The 15025-nt window shown below is 53.3% G+C and overlaps 4 protein-coding genes across 4 annotated transcripts; 2 read left to right on the forward strand and 2 right to left on the reverse strand.

Annotated features, from left to right (window-relative positions):
• Positions 1–2781: 2781 nt before the first annotated feature.
• On the forward strand, positions 2782–3188 carry NECHADRAFT_84151 (uncharacterized protein; the record flags this gene model as incomplete). Its single annotated transcript, XM_003048338.1, has 2 exons — positions 2782–2815; positions 2881–3188. 2 exons carry the CDS (start codon positions 2782–2784, stop codon positions 3186–3188), a joined length of 342 nt encoding a protein of 113 aa, XP_003048384.1.
• Positions 3189–3358: 170 nt separating this feature from the next.
• On the reverse strand, positions 3359–5080 carry NECHADRAFT_71397 (uncharacterized protein; the record flags this gene model as incomplete). The annotated part of the gene is made up of 2 exons (XM_003048528.1): positions 4918–5080; positions 3359–4867 (listed from the first exon to the last, which is right to left on the reverse strand). The coding sequence occupies exons 1-2, from the start codon at positions 5014–5016 to the stop codon at positions 3359–3361; spliced, it is 1608 nt and encodes a 535-aa protein (XP_003048574.1). The 5' UTR covers positions 5017–5080.
• Positions 5081–10524: 5444 nt separating this feature from the next.
• NECHADRAFT_105158 (uncharacterized protein) lies at positions 10525–12580 on the forward strand (the record flags this gene model as incomplete). The annotated part of the gene is made up of 2 exons (XM_003048339.1): positions 10525–10791; positions 10865–12580. 2 exons carry the CDS (start codon positions 10525–10527, stop codon positions 12578–12580), a joined length of 1983 nt encoding a protein of 660 aa, XP_003048385.1.
• A 1187-nt stretch (positions 12581–13767) lies between these two features.
• NECHADRAFT_84154 (uncharacterized protein) lies at positions 13768–14357 on the reverse strand (the record flags this gene model as incomplete). Its single annotated transcript, XM_003048529.1, has 2 exons — positions 13768–14262; positions 14316–14357. The coding sequence occupies 2 exons, from the start codon at positions 14355–14357 to the stop codon at positions 13768–13770; spliced, it is 537 nt and encodes a 178-aa protein (XP_003048575.1).
• Positions 14358–15025: the final 668 nt, after the last annotated feature.

Consider the following 15025-nt stretch of genomic DNA (forward strand, 5'->3'; position numbering starts at 1 on the left):
TATCGGACACGGCGGTTCCCTCGCTGGCCGTTGGAAAGTCGTTGGCTCGACCTGACAGTCGGTCATGGGATGTTTCAACTCGTCCCGGTCATCCATTCCATTCATCACCTTGTTTCTCTTCGTTGTCAACAGCAACGCAACTGAAACCCCTCAAAGGCCTTGCAAGCCACGCATGATCACTCGCATCAAACCATTGAGTCGAATCGCCAGACCATGTGCTCGTATACGTCCTTGAAGATCTGGCAGCCGCTTGACGACTTTCTTTACTCTGTTGCGACGCGACGGGTGAAACGAGTCCCGCCCTTGTCACTTTCGGTCCGCCTTAGTAGCTTCAGGCTTCAATAGACCCAGCCCAGCCTTTACACCCTTGCCTCGCCTCTTTGACGGAAGGGGTCAAGGCAAAAAACGCCCCTCGGGTCCCTTGCGGCCTTGCTTGTCCTTCCCGCAAAGTCTCAAAGCCTTTCCCGTCGGGACTTGGCCGCCCTGGCAGCTGGCCACCCTCTCACGTGAAACCTTTACGCCTCAAAGGCTCCCCAACCTTTCAGCCACTGTCAGGAACCTTTTGCCAGCTCGCAAACTTACTACGAACGCAGACATAACCACCAACAGATGGTCCAATCGATTCAGATCAACCTTTTCCCCGACTATGCGCTCTGCAAGATGCGACCAAGTGGGAACGGCCCAGGTCCAAACGCATCTGGCCTGCGGCTGGGGTTTGGTTTGCATACCGCCTCTTTGGCGGCATATCTTCCATGCAGCCTGAATTGCACCGCATCGCATCGCAGCAAACACTTAGAGGAGGCGGTCAATTCCGACGGCGCGGTCTGGCGATTGCATTGCATCCGCGGTTCACCAAGCATCGTCAGGGATACACCTGCTCACAGGCTAAAGAGCTGAAAAAGAAAAATCTGGCTTCCGAAGATGCCCGTGTTCGGACCATTTCGCCGTCAAGTGAAAAAGCTGAAATGCTGTGGAAAGTATCACAGGGATGGGTATCGCAGAATTCCCCTTGTCAAAAAATCTCAACAAGAAACGCAAGAGATTCTCGCAAGGCTTGGAACAAGGTAACGTTAAGCATGGCAGATCTATCAAGCCTTGGCGTTCATCATTCTCGTCAAGCATCAAGCCCGACCATGATAAACAAGCCTCTTGGCCCAATTCTAGACGCCTCCTTGTCCAACGGGCAGATGGGAGGAACACGGCGCTATTGATCGTAGGCTGAATTGACATTCCACAAGCTATGCCACGCCATCATGCGGCTTCTTGTCTGCGGATATCCGAAGCCGTCCTTCTGCAAGCATCTTTATTACGACGGCAACCTGCTTGGCTCCCAGTGGCAAACGCTTTTGTTCAACGACATGAGAAGCTTCTTTGACCAAGGTAGTCAAACTGGTAACACGCCAGAAGGGACATCCTCAAGCTTGCTGTATGTCCACGTCTTGCCACCGCCGTTTGGGCTCAATGCTGTCCCATATCGGTGTGCAAAGAGCCCAGTCGTTGGTCAGTAATGTTGCCATCAAGTTGAAATCGCTGTAATACCTGTTTCCAGATCTATCGCCGTGCTTCCAGGCCTGTCTGCACAACATCGCCTATGCTATTCGACCAATAAGCGTGGGAGAATTTTACCTTCATTCTTGATATCATGATTGTGGTGTGACTTTCTACGCAATCCTGTCGCACCAAGAAACCTAACTGGTGTGTCAAGATCTGATCACCGTTATCACTCATTCATGCCATGACCTTGTCTTCTTGGTGAATTTGTCTCCCAACTTAGACTTTGCAAAATAATGGGCGACCATCCATACCGTGGCAGCTTGTCACTCCACGATAGGTTGCGTGAACTCGTCAAGGAAAGGGCCTTCAGGAGATGAGCAATGACTGGTGATATCAACATTGAGAAAACAGCGGTGGGTATCCGACAGAGCAAACGTCATTGATCCCTCGTCACCCCTAGAGCCGCTGTGCAGATATGTCCTACCCTATGACGAGTCCAATTACCTACGTATCAAGAGCTATACTTCCCAATGTAGTCTAAAACTCCAGCTAGGATGACAAGAAGGTATGGGGAAGCTAAAGCATCATTGCCTAGCCATTGGGAAGTCAAACCGGTTGAGAGATCGGAGGGCGTAAGAGCAAAAGGTCAGTCAGGCCCAGGTGAAGTTGTGGTTTAGAGCGGGGGCACGATGTGGCAAGCCACACACCTCTTAGGCTTTTCTCAAATTGAACATGATCAATCATTTGAGTCTCAATCATGTATCAGGGAGGGCTGAGTTGCCATGGTGCTACTAGGCTGCCCAGGTGCCTTCACTGCCTACGTCCACATAATGCATCCTTTCTCTCCGTTCAAGACCGTGGTCTCCGTTCCTCATTCCAAGATACTACAATCAGTATACATGGAGAATATCTCTAGCAGGTTGTCACAAACAGTTCACTGTTCACAATCCTTGGCACTTGACTTTCTGTTCAACACCGGTCTGCCTCATGCTGATCACACCAAAGCCATGCCATCATGGGCAGGGGCAAACGCATTTCTCTAGCAAATTTGCCTTGATACTTCTACTCTGAACTGGCTGGGATTATCCACTAGTTGGATCAAGCAAGGTGCAACAATGGGCGAGCTGCGATATATGACAATGCCCATCTGACGTTCAACAAGGGGCTCAATATTCTATGACATGCAGGGGATTTGCACAAACGGAGCGAGAACTTCATGGCTATGCTCACCACTCTGACTGCGTCTTCTGATACCGAGAACTCAAGAACCTAAACCCAAGCCTCACAATGTCAGGGATACTCGATGTCCCAGGCAGCTCGGGTACGTCGTCGTGCGGGATTGAGCGTCGTGTCAGTACAGTCCATGAGAAACCACGTTCTATTTAGGTGTCGTGCCCATAACTCTATCTATGAGAGGAGTGAACCAACAAGAGCTTTACGCGAGCCTTGGGTTCCATGGAAATCGCTTCATTCACCCATCAAGTGAAATATGCATGAGTTTCACCTCTCTCCGTGACTCCCGAACTGGTCTCCAGCAAGTCGCCCTCATCATAACCCTTCACCTTCAACCATCAAAGAGATCACCGCCAAGCTTGGATCTCATCGCAACAGAGACCAAGGCCAGTGTCCAGATCAAGCAAGTTCATCTGACAAGCTCCGCGAATGGTCAGGGGATGAATGTGGACTGTCTATGAAGGAGAGTCATCACATAAGAGACCAAGTGAGTGTATGGCTCTTTGACGATAACAACAGATGGGTATCGAAGAAATGAAAGTCGAATCTGCGTACAATATACATATACCTGTGTAATGTGTATTCATGCTATCAATAACCCATACCATAACGCCTAACAAGGTCTACTCAATCACAGCTCCTGCTTCTGGAAGAATTCCTCCTGGCTTCCCTCCGCCCCCTTCTTCTCCTCGGCCTTCTCCTCACTCTTTTTCTGCTGCTTCCCATCCTTCTCTTCGCTCTTCTCACTCTTCACCTCGCCCTGCCCTTCGGCAACCTTCTTTTCCTCCTGTTTTCCTGCGGCCGCTTCCTGCTTCCTCTGAGCCTTGTCCTTGGCCAGCTCATCCTCATCCGCGTCGATATAGCCTCTCAGCTCCTTGTCACCGCCCGGTAGCTCCACGAGCTCCAGCTTCCAACCATGCTTTCCTGCCATCTTCTTCATTCGCTCCGCCATGTCCTTCACCACGCTAGGCTGCAGGTCCAACCTCTCAAGCTCCGGGTTGCCGAGAACCTTAGACTCGCCACCTTCCTCGGCAGACTTTCCAGAGGCCACCACTTCGATAAAGCGCTCAGCATCCGTATCCGTGTTGGCAAAGTAGCTCTGAGGAGGAGCGAGCTTGGCAGGCGGCTTTCCAGCTTCGTCGGCAAAAGAGAGGACGTTCCGGGCGCCGACAATAACGCCACCGATGTTGACCTGCTCCTTCGCGGGAGGCTCGTCTTGGGCGGTTGAGCCTTCTTGCTGCTTCGCTTCCTGAGCGATGGGTACCTCAACGGGTGCGGTCTGGTCCAGCAAAGGAGGAGTATCGTTCTCTCCAACGATGAGTTTACAAGTAATGGGGTTCGCCCTCGTCTCCTCGGGGGGCAGGAAAGCGACATCGTTGCAAAGGCGCGGGGTGTTCACCACCATGAGGTAAGCGCAAATTGTCACCTCCTTGATCCAGCCGATTCGATCGCTCTTCATGCCTGGTACACAGTGATACTGGACTTCGATGGTACGCTCCCGTCCTGTCAAATCGCAGATGGTTCCTCCCTCCAGTCGCTGAATCAGGTATCGCTGGTCGCCCTTGACCTGCAGTTCCGCCGGGGCCGGCTCATCCTGGCCATTCTTCTTAGCCTGATACGCCGCATTGTGGGGAATCGTAGGTGTCCGTCCCAGGACAAACTGAGCCGTGTTCGGGTCGCGCTTAGGAGGCTGTCCGTTGGGTATGGAAGGAAGTGCGTGGAACTGAACAATCTCTCGGTTATTGCAGAAGCTGTAGCTCCACCATCCTGACATAAAGTAGAGGCATGAATTCTCTAATTGTCCCAGAAGCTCCCATCCACTCGCAGTCGCACGACTGAGCTCGCGTGCCTCCTCGGCCTTGGCGAGCTCGTTGGCAGTCTTGTTCTCGGGCGCCGGGGGCTGTATGACGGGGATGGAGCATAGGTATTGGTGAGGAGGAAGCTTCATCAGCTCGTATGTATGCGACGGGCCTGTTTCGCCTTCGTTGGTCCCGCCATTGTCGCGCTCGTTGGCCTCTCGGACCTGCTGGAGGGTAGATTGCGCAAAGTCGGCCGAGTAGGTGGAATGCTGGACACTCTGTTCCAATATGGAATTGGCGTCCTTCTCAGAGATGTAGTCGTCGGCAAAGATGACCTCAAACTGCCAACGATGAGCATCAGTCAACCCCTCGGCATCCCGGGATGGCTTACCTGAGGATACGTCAACAGATCCTCGTGGATGCTAAAGCTCGGGGAACGAGCTCGAGCAAGCTGGATCACAGCCAGGAGTGCCAAGTTGAACCGGCGCATTGTGCCGTAATGTGCCGTGAATAGCTCACATAGAGCTCAAGGAGATGAGAAGGTCACGTCAACCACGCCGCTTAGTCGGCGTGCCAAGAGTTAGTGAGAGAGGTGTCATGATGGGCCGAGCTGTGGGGTTTCGATTGGCTGAAGCAAGGCGTCATCTTGCGAAGCACCAGTTTTCCGAAGTTTCGCCGGTGTCAGGTAAGGGAAGCGACTGTCCGGCGATTTCTCCGGCTTTGGACGGCGCTATGTTCTCCAGGGCCCCCGAGCACGACGCCGGACAATTCCACTTCTAACGGACTGACACTACGGAGCCTAGGAGATTAAGAGGGGCCGAGTCGGCATTGCCGCCGATGCGAGATGAGTACCTAATAATAATTACTGTCTAAATTGGAGGATACAACCAAGCAGCTGACTATTACCTCATAACTCATCTCCTTACCCAAATGCTGGTTGTCTCCTCTCCTGGATGCCGTATTGAGGAGACAAGATGTTGGCTCCTCGGTGTGCAAGGTTCGTCTCAAGTCAACAGCTTTAAATCTGTAACCAGAGCCCAACATGGCTCGATGGTACTCAAAAGGGCCTGTTATCGGCACATGCCGCTGCCAGGAACATCCCCGTTCCGGGAGGGGAGCCAGTCGCCAGGAGAGCTCTTCGGAGCACTACACGTGTCTCGGTGGGCAGTTTGCCACCTCCGGGTCCAGGTGGGCACCCCCGAGTCGGCAGACAAAAGGGTCCTGGACCCGGTGATTGAGGAGATCCACGATGTGTTGCTTCGATCTCATCGCCGGGCCGCTAGACCCGAGCTCGGACGACGATTGCGGCGAGGTGCCTACCAAGTTGGAAATGGCGTCTGTGGGTGCTGGCCATTGCTGAGTCTGCGTGACTCCCAAGATATGGCTCTAGCAGAACGCTAGGCGCTTATCATGGCATGATGTTGGAGAAGCATCCCAAGGGGATCCCGGCGTTGACGGATGTGTCCCGTTTGGCTGCCGAACCCGAGAAGCATAGACTGCCGACAGTGGTTTGTCGAGCCATGGTTCATCATTTAGACATCAGCCCTAGTTGACGCTTGTTAGGGCTTGCCAAAGGCATTACAAAACTCCTTCATGCAGCTATGTAACAGTTACAAGCCGTTCGACTTTGCTTAATCATTTCGAGCCAGGGTTTCCCTACAGTGTCCCGCATATTTGCAAGTGTGTTAGGCAACTGATTGTGGCATTGTAAAAGGCAATCAACTGTGGGATTCACAAGACAAATGTGGATGTGTAGGGTGGCTGACTGGAGCTGCGAGATAATCACAACTGTGAATTAGACAACTGACAACTTGCAGTCAGGTGACGAGAAAGCAGACTAGTGTTTCCCGCATTGCTCGCTAATAGTTGTCATTCCCAGACTCGGTGTTAAAGGCATAGATGCCTATCAAGAGGTGCCGCCCAGCTTAGCGCTACCGAGACATGCGTCTGTCAAAGGTGTCGCACGTGTTCTGCCCAAGCCGCGGATCGACACGCAAGGTATCAAGACGTCGTAAGCAAACACACAATCAAGCGCGGTGTGTGGCCAAGGTCTGCATTGCGTTCCCTTCACACGTGCGCGCGGGCGGCTGAAGCGACACCGCACGGGCACGGGATCAAAGACCCAGGAGCTGGTGGACCGGTTCCGTAAATGATCTGCGAAATATTCGAGTTGAAACGGGCATGGTAGAGGTCGAGACTGCATGATCACCGCAAGGAAACGAGGCAACGGGGCAGTGGAAAGTGGAACTTTTGTCTCTGAGAGTCCAACCAACAAGCTCAGGTAGCTCGGGAGATGCTATCTGCCGCAGCTAAACATCAACGTCTTCGGAGGATTGAGGATATCTACGGATTCCGAGAAGGGGATGAATCGGGGCTGTTGATCCGGACGAGCTTCCGCGGGGAGGGTTGCAAGCAACTCTCAAGGTTGCAGACGCCCGGGTGCCCGGCATCAAGACAGCGGTCGTGATGGTTGCAATAGCTAGCATAAGTCGACAACGCAGCAGACAGACAACTTCTGTTCCTGGGTTAGGGACAAAAACACGCGCAGGACGAGGTAATTACAGCCAAGCCAAGCTTTTTTCATGTTCGAGTCAGAAGAAACTCGTACAGTAGCTGCATGTGTACTCGACTGCATGACACAGGGCCTGGGCGAAACCCTCGCGACATTGGACTCGGTCGAGGGATTGAGAAGCTTGGATCATGCCTGTCCCGTCATGAAGATCGAAGAGTCTAGACAAGTCGGACCTAGTCCAGGACACGATGAGATCGGCATCGTTTGAGCAAGGGGACCCGAGTTCCCCGAGAGCATGAGGTTATTTCTCTCGAGGCCAACACAACACAAACGAAGCAGTCAAAAAAAGAAGATGGTGTGAAGCAGAAAAACGACAGAGGATCTGATTAGGTTGGCTCGGTCTGGAGAAGGGGGGAGGAGTCACACTTGCTAGCATGGCGCCGTCCGCCTCACTCTATGCGACAGCGGGAGCCAATCGAGATGCGGTGGGCCAACCTGACCGCGCTCGAGAGCCAATCGCTGGGTGCCCCGTCTCGTTGATTGCCTCGTTTTTGCTAGGGAGGTGGGTGCAAATGAGATGGAGCGTGGGTGTTAGGTCCGGCAGGGATATAACCCGTTGGAGTTGGAGGTGGAGGCAGAGCACGTTTTCAGACTCTTGGTGATGGCATCTCTGTTGAGGACTGCACATCTGATGTTCAGCTGCGGTAAAGACGAATCAAGGGGTCGAGTTTATCTGCACTTTTGCAACGCCCGGTGGAAGTCGAATGGCTGTTGAACCCGGGGGCTTGGGTCATTTTTCAGTAAGCGAAGAGTGAGAGAGGCGGCACTTGGCACCGGATCTGGAATGCCCAGCAAATAGATGCCAGGGAAAATGGTGATCAGCATCGCCGGTTCCCTAGTGTTGGTAGGCTGCTGGTCTCGCCTACGAGATTGTCTGCTCAGTGCTTCCTACAGGGCTGAAAATAGCTACACCACAAAATACGGCGCAATCGAACCAAGAAACCCCATCGGTGATTATACGGACCACCAAGCAATATCCCTTGTATCTTCAAGACCTAGCTTTCATTCCTACTGAACAATACCAAGACGGGAACTGACAACAGCACCTGGCAGAGAGGGTGCAGCCGGTCAAGATTTTAGCGGGCTCGCGCATGATATGACGCCGTCTCGTAACCGCTCTCGTAACTATCTGTCGCAGCAGCAGTCTCACTCACTCACTCCCGTGTGTTGCTGCGCTGCTGCGTGTTATGCAGGCGCAAGAAGAAGTAGTCTCTCCCCCATCCCATGATGGACACGTTGAATTACTCGGTTTGGCGTTTGGAGGCGCTTTCTGGTGTCGGTGCCCCCCTGGCGCCCGCCCAGTGCCCGCTCCTCGTTGGCCTCTGCCATGCCCACTGTGTGAGTGGGCGATCCATGACATCCATCTCGCAATGGATCATGGATCTCCCCCAAGAACCAAGAAATGCCCCAGGCCACGCACCGCTCCTTGAGTTGTCGTTGCTTTTTGCTGCCGATTTCTGCTGTTGGCGGGCTGCATGCTGTATTGGACGGACGTCATGCAAGTCCACTCAGTTCCCAAGGGAGGGTGGGTTGTAACTGTTCTCAACATTGCTTCTTTGTGTTGTCGTTTGGGCTGAGGCTGGCTGGGGTTCTTTTCTCTTTGACTGTACAAGCCACCGCCCGTATCGAGAATGACGACTGATGCCGCCGCTAATTACGTAGCCAGCTACCAGGAATGAGAGATGGCGGTCGGGAGTTGGGGATGGATCGTGAGGTGTCAGAAATCTGCGGCTTGCCGTTATGTCTCACCCAGAGCGAGTCCTAGACTCTTGTTTTCCCATCGAGATGCACAACATGTTGCGTTTTGCCCTTGTATCACACACAAACACAAGAGTCATAGCAAGCAGGCAAACGAGTACCTACAGTACACAGCCCGACTCAGCCTCTTACGCCCCTAAGAAGCCTCCTCGTTTCAACCCGTTTCGTCGTCTTCGAATAGAGTTGGGCTTGGGCTGGCTGTACGCGCAAACCGAGAGCGAGACGAGTAAAAAGGTTGTAGTGGTCGCAGCAGACCAGACCAGGGCAAGGAGCCAGCCAACCCGCTTTCGAGGGACGGCTTGAAACATCCAATGAGCGTCATCAGGACTCCACTCTGTAGCCGGGCGTCAGCCGACAGGGATGTTTTGCTCTTGGAGTTGGCCCTTTTTCTTTTCTTTTCTGTCGGGGGCTCTTTTTTTGGATTGAGACAACTTTACCCGGGGTGTTTTATTAGTGGGTCGACCTTTCACCGGTAAGGAGACCTCTTCTGCCAGCTGGAGGCACGGAGCTTACAGCACTCAACGGGCACCGAACATGCCGACCTCCAGCGACCGTTTTGGCTTTGGAGAGGACGTTTGTTAGCGGGTGGACCCCCTGGAGGTGAAGCCATGCGTCCACTGAGGTGTTGTCAACGGGCGGACTCTTTGCTGAGGTGTCGTCACGCGTCCACCTTGGCCGGGCTTGGTCTTGGGTTTGGGGGCTCTTTCCCATCTCTCGCCCAGGTCCCATGGGATGGGCCCCATTCCTGTCTCATCCCACGTCTTCAAGGTCATTTTCATCTTTATTTCAATCTGCATCTCAAACACCAAACCAGGCCATCTACGGATACAGTACATTACCTAGCTAGCGGCCCTGCATCAACATCTTCAACGTGCACTTGTCAAGAATCTGCCTTCAAGCCTGTCATTCGTCGCGTGCAGTTCATTTATTATCAACGTCTCTCCCTCCGTCAGGCCACTGGACGACATCCATAACTCAGCTCGCCAGCAATCACCAACAAGACTCCTCGAGCGAACGAATCCCCTTCTCATTCCCTCGAAACACACCACCCAAGACGCACGCTACATCATCGTCACACGCCCACACACGCCCGGGACCCGCGGTCGGTCGGTCTCTGCTGTACAGGTCCAGTACAGCATGCTACACCTTAATTAGCCCACCCACCAAGATCCTTTCTACAGTACGAGTCCACACACCGCAGCTACCGCCCAGTTCCACCATCCCTGCTCACCCCTGCTCGAGGGTGGGTATTGGAAGCCTCGTCAGAACGACTGGGCCGCCTGTTCTCTCCATCCCGGCTCACGTATTAATCCTCCATCCCGTCCGCATCTTCGTTCACGCTCTTGTTCTTGTCCTTCCCTTCTCCGTCGTCTTTCTCGACTCACATATCCCACTTTTCCAACCGCGACCAACGTGAGCCTTAGATCTGTCCTCAGTTCCTGATACTCTCGTCCGCCTCAGCTTTTTACTTGTTCGCCATTCATCCACAGGTTAGCAAGGCTGCCCACTTTTGACGCAGCTACCCCATCGTCCAACGTCCGGCTTACACCAGCGACTATCGCATCGTGAGCCTGTCAAGGTTATCCTATCTTGCGCTCTTCTCGCCTCGCACATCTTGTTCGCTTGCATCGTCCATCATCCCGCGTGCAACTTGACATCAATACAAAGATGAATTTAGACAACACCAATGTCGAGGAGCTACAACGTCGGGTGCAGCTCCTCACCGAACGGAATAGCAACCTCGAGCAGTTGGTGCAGGATCAGTTCAGAGGAGATCCTTCAACCCTAAATCACTTCGCCCAGAACTACGGGTACTCGCTGGCCCAGGGCTATCAGCTTCCCAGCTACGGCAGCTCAAGTGCACGAAGTAGTGGTCTCTCTCGTAGCAAGTCTTCCGTTAGCTATCCCACACAACAAATAAAGAGTGCCATCACGGTATGGAACACACCCTGACGTATCGCCATGCCCACCCTCTGACACACCTTAGGAACGCAATGCCAACCTCCAGGCTCACAGGCGCGAGCGGAGAGCATACTCGCAGCAGTCAGCGAGCGCTACAGTCCCCATGAGCCGAAGCATGTCTGCTCAGTCCGAGTCTCCCATGCCCTTTTCACAAACTGGGAACCGCATCGCTCCTCTCAACCCGTCCATCGGTCGCTTCTGCGCTTCTCAAGATGAGCCCGCCAACCAGTCCCTCCATGGCGCAACTGAACGACTGCCCAGCGTCCAGGAGAACCAAACTCTCAGCATTGGCATGGACCCTGGCGACTTCTTGGAGATGTACACCGAGATCCCCCAAAGCTCGCAGCAGTTTGACTCGAACTTCTCAAACTTCCCATACAACATGGCCTCCACAAGTGCCTTCTCGAGCCTCTCGTCAAGCCTTTCCTCCTCCAATGTGCCGTGCAGCTACCCCCTCTCATCGGCGTGTCCTTCAATGATCTCCGGTCCCTCTGTCACCGAGGCCCCGAGTCCTTTGACACGCCAAAACAGCGCCCTGGACAATTTTGGGGTTCCCATGGCCGCCATGGAATCATCGCAGTCTCACATCGACGGGCTCGTTGCTCCGGATCTTTCTCCCAGCTCAAGCAACCTTTACCCCACCAGCAAGCAGTACACACCTGAGCATGATCTCATCGGCCTCGGCGCCAATCTTTCCTCCACTGCTACTCAGCAGTGGGCAGTCGCCAACAAGAACTCACTCTTGTCGTCACCAGAGTCCGCCGACATGGAGCGATCTGCCTCCAACACAAGTATCTCAAGTGTGCGATCGAATGCTTCCAACCTAGAGCGCAGAGCCGCAGAGGCCCGAGTTCGTGTTTTGCAGTCCGCCAAGACCCTTCATCTTGCCCCCAAGCCCAAGGAGGAGACGACCAAGGCCGAAGCCAACTCGACTGCTGCCAAGAAGGAGGCCAAGGTGGCTGTGAACAAGAGTAGCTATCAGCGACCCAAGCACCCCAAGGTTCACTGCACCCAGTGCAATGAGCATCCAGATGGCTTCCGTGGTGACCATGAGCTTCGCCGGCACATCAACGCCAAGCATGAGGGCATCGTCAAGAAGTTTGTTTGCCGTGACCCAGCGCTGGCTGGCATCAAGTCCAACGTCGAGGCTGTGAACCCCTTGTCTAAGTGTAAGGCGTGCACCTCTGGAAAGGAGTATGGCGCCTATTACAACGCCGCCGCTCATCTCCGTCGCACACACTTCAAGCCTAAGACTCCCCGAGGCAAGAAGGGTGCCAACGGTGATGAGAAGCGCGGAGGCAAGGGCGGTGGTGACTGGCCTCCCATGTCTGAGCTCAAGGCCTGGTTCGTCGAGAAGACGGTCGAGGTCGGCCAGAACGAATCCCCCATCATGGATCAGGAGGATGACTCGGACATGGTTGATGCCGAGATGGAAGGCTCTAGCCTGCCCAACCAGATGGAGATGTATAGCACTGGCAGCAGCATGAGCCCTTATGGCGAGACCTACGACATCGCCCTTGAGAGTGCTGATCCCTCCATGCTGGCTGGAGCCAACGGTGAGCTCAGCATCCAGGCCCCCATCTCGTCTGCCGGCAGCTTCGGATACTCACCCTTCTCGGATGGGTCTCCCCTGGTCGCTCTGAGCGACAACTATGCCTTCTCGGATCAGGGCTCCTCTGCCTATGGGTCGAACCTCTCGTCCACAAACACCATCACCCCATCGAACTACCAAGACATGTCCCACCTTGTCCAGTGGGCGTGAGGCATGATGGTGACAGGGGTTGGGGTTCCCTGGAGTATCGGTGATCGTTCTTGTTTATTTCCTTACGGATATTTTCCAACCTCCACCAGTTGGCGTGCTTCGCTGAACTAGATCTCAACGTCGAGTTATTGTCGAGCACCAAACGTACCAAGGGATAAGGATGGGCGAAAAGAACAAAACACAAAAAAAAAGCCCTCGGCTGAGTTCAAGTCAAAGATGGGTCGATACGACAATGCCCACTCTGGCATCTTGAACTCGGCAACCTGCTTCCCTCTGGACAGCAGCCTTTCCCCAGATCAAGGGTACCATCCTTTGGTCGGGCCTTTCCGATTTTCCCTTCACATTTAATGACTTTCAAGGAGCCTGTTTTATGATTGCTGTTTCTCTTCTTCGCCTCCGAATCTTTCTTATTTCTTACCGTCACGGCGTCGATGATTACTCTCTGGTTTACTATTCAGCGAATCCCTTGGCAACTGGTGGTTACGCTCAACCCGGCTCGATCCCTGAAGGGACAGCCACCAGGTCCCGCCTATTGTATGGCGCGGGACCTATACGTTTATTCACAGCGCGATTGAAAGTGCTTCATCGCGCAACCATGATACATTGGGGCCGGTCGGTATTGGGGTTTCTCGGGAGAGGAAAAACAGGAGTCGGTTGCATTTCTTGCTGTACATGTGGAATCCAACTCGACTTTTGAGCATGGCGTTTTTGTTTTTGGGATCCTTGGGAAGGATCAAATGATGGGGAAACAGCGTTTGTTTTACACCTCGAGACGAGGGGTCTTCTTGTTAGAGCGGTTGGATATCGAGAGTTGAAGTGTACATGATGTTGGGGATATAAACATGGGGTTTAGATCTGGGGGCATGCTGAGGAAATGCCTGGTCTTGTCGTTCGGTTGAAACATTACTGAGCGGATGGATGAGTACCTTTTTGCCTCTATACGGATGGGAACCTCGGCTGGCTTCAAGGCGTAGGAGTCGGAGTCGGCAATAGAACGTGCTGAAAGATGCACGCGATTTATCCCTCAAGTTTTTCAGATTTTTTGTGATGTTTGAGTCGAATAATTAATCCATTTGCAAGTTTAATAAGTTATTTCATGGACGCGTACTGCCTATCCTGGCATCTCATGGGTATCTTTGTCCTCGGGCGTGTGCTTGTCCTGAGCCTCCGTGTTTGTTTTATGCTCATCACGTCTTCTTGACCTTTTCCGTCCACTCCTTGGCTCCCTTGACTCCATCGTGGCCTCTCCTGAACAGAGCCCTCTCCCACTCCTCGAGTCCCCTCAGAAACTCACCTCCATCACCCCCAACGCCCTCATCCGCCTTTCTAGCATGAAGTCCAACCTCTCCCGCCCTAACAACAAACGTCTTTCTCAAAACCTCTGCAATCTCCTTCTCATCGAATAAATCCAGCATCCTAACGCCCACACCGTAAAAGTGCGCGCTCTGATCCCTCAACGGCACAGCTCGCGGATCGGCCCTCAGAGCCGCGAGTACCATGGCGGATAGACATGGAGGAAGGTTGAGAGTTAGAGGGGCGCGGGATGTTGGAGTCGAGGCGAGGGCGAGCATCTCTGCGAGCCAGAGAGGGAGGTTTAGGGCCGTGTTTGCTTTTAGGCCGTGGGGGGAGTTGTCGAGGTGGCCGAGGTAGGGGACATCGATTTCGAATTGGCATGGGACTTTCTGGGCATTTTTGTGAGCTTTGAGTGTGTGAAGCTGGTTATTGGGGGGTATACTTCTGCATCCGTTAGGATGGCATCTATGTCGTAGTACGACATGATTGCTATGACTTCTCAAGCGTCTCCTTGATTGTGTTGTCTCTTTGGAGATGGGAGTTTTGGAGACGCGTTGAGTGGAGGGGAAGACGCGCCGGACAATGACATAATCCCGTGCCGTTTAATGGACGGGGAGATCCGTTGGCCTACCCTAGAGTCCAATATTGATATCCGTCCGTGGGCATTGTGAATCATGGTAAGCTTATTGGCTAATCGGCACTGAGCTGCAACTTGAAGCCATCAGTGGATCTTTTGCTTTTACAGAATCTCTCTTTAGCTGTCGCTACATGGTTAAAACGATAAGTCAACAAAATAAAATATAAGGGAGTTGGGAAAGTAAAGGAATCGTGCTCTCAAAGGACATTGTTTGAGCTTTCACGTTTCAACGTTGTATCTCAAGACGTCACCTCGCAAAACAACCTCGGGTCTCCGAGATCGGCACAAGCGGTTATCTCGGAGCAACGGGTCAAGCAACAACATGAGTATCAGTAAAGAAGCAGATTTCTATTTCCAATCAATCGAATCGAGATTTCACACGAGGTCTTGGCACGTTTCGTTTCGCGATTCGGCTTTTGGAGTAAAAGGCCGAGCTTGTTTGAGTCCGAGATGCTCAAGTCCGGAAGCAAGGTCCCCCCCCCCCCCCCCCGAGCTGAAGCGATTGGACTGGGTTT

Source organism: Fusarium vanettenii, assembly GCF_000151355.1.
Source record: "Fusarium vanettenii 77-13-4 chromosome 8 genomic scaffold NECHAsca_11_chr8_3_0, whole genome shotgun sequence".
In the NCBI taxonomy this organism is placed as follows: domain Eukaryota; kingdom Fungi; phylum Ascomycota; class Sordariomycetes; order Hypocreales; family Nectriaceae; genus Fusarium; species Fusarium vanettenii.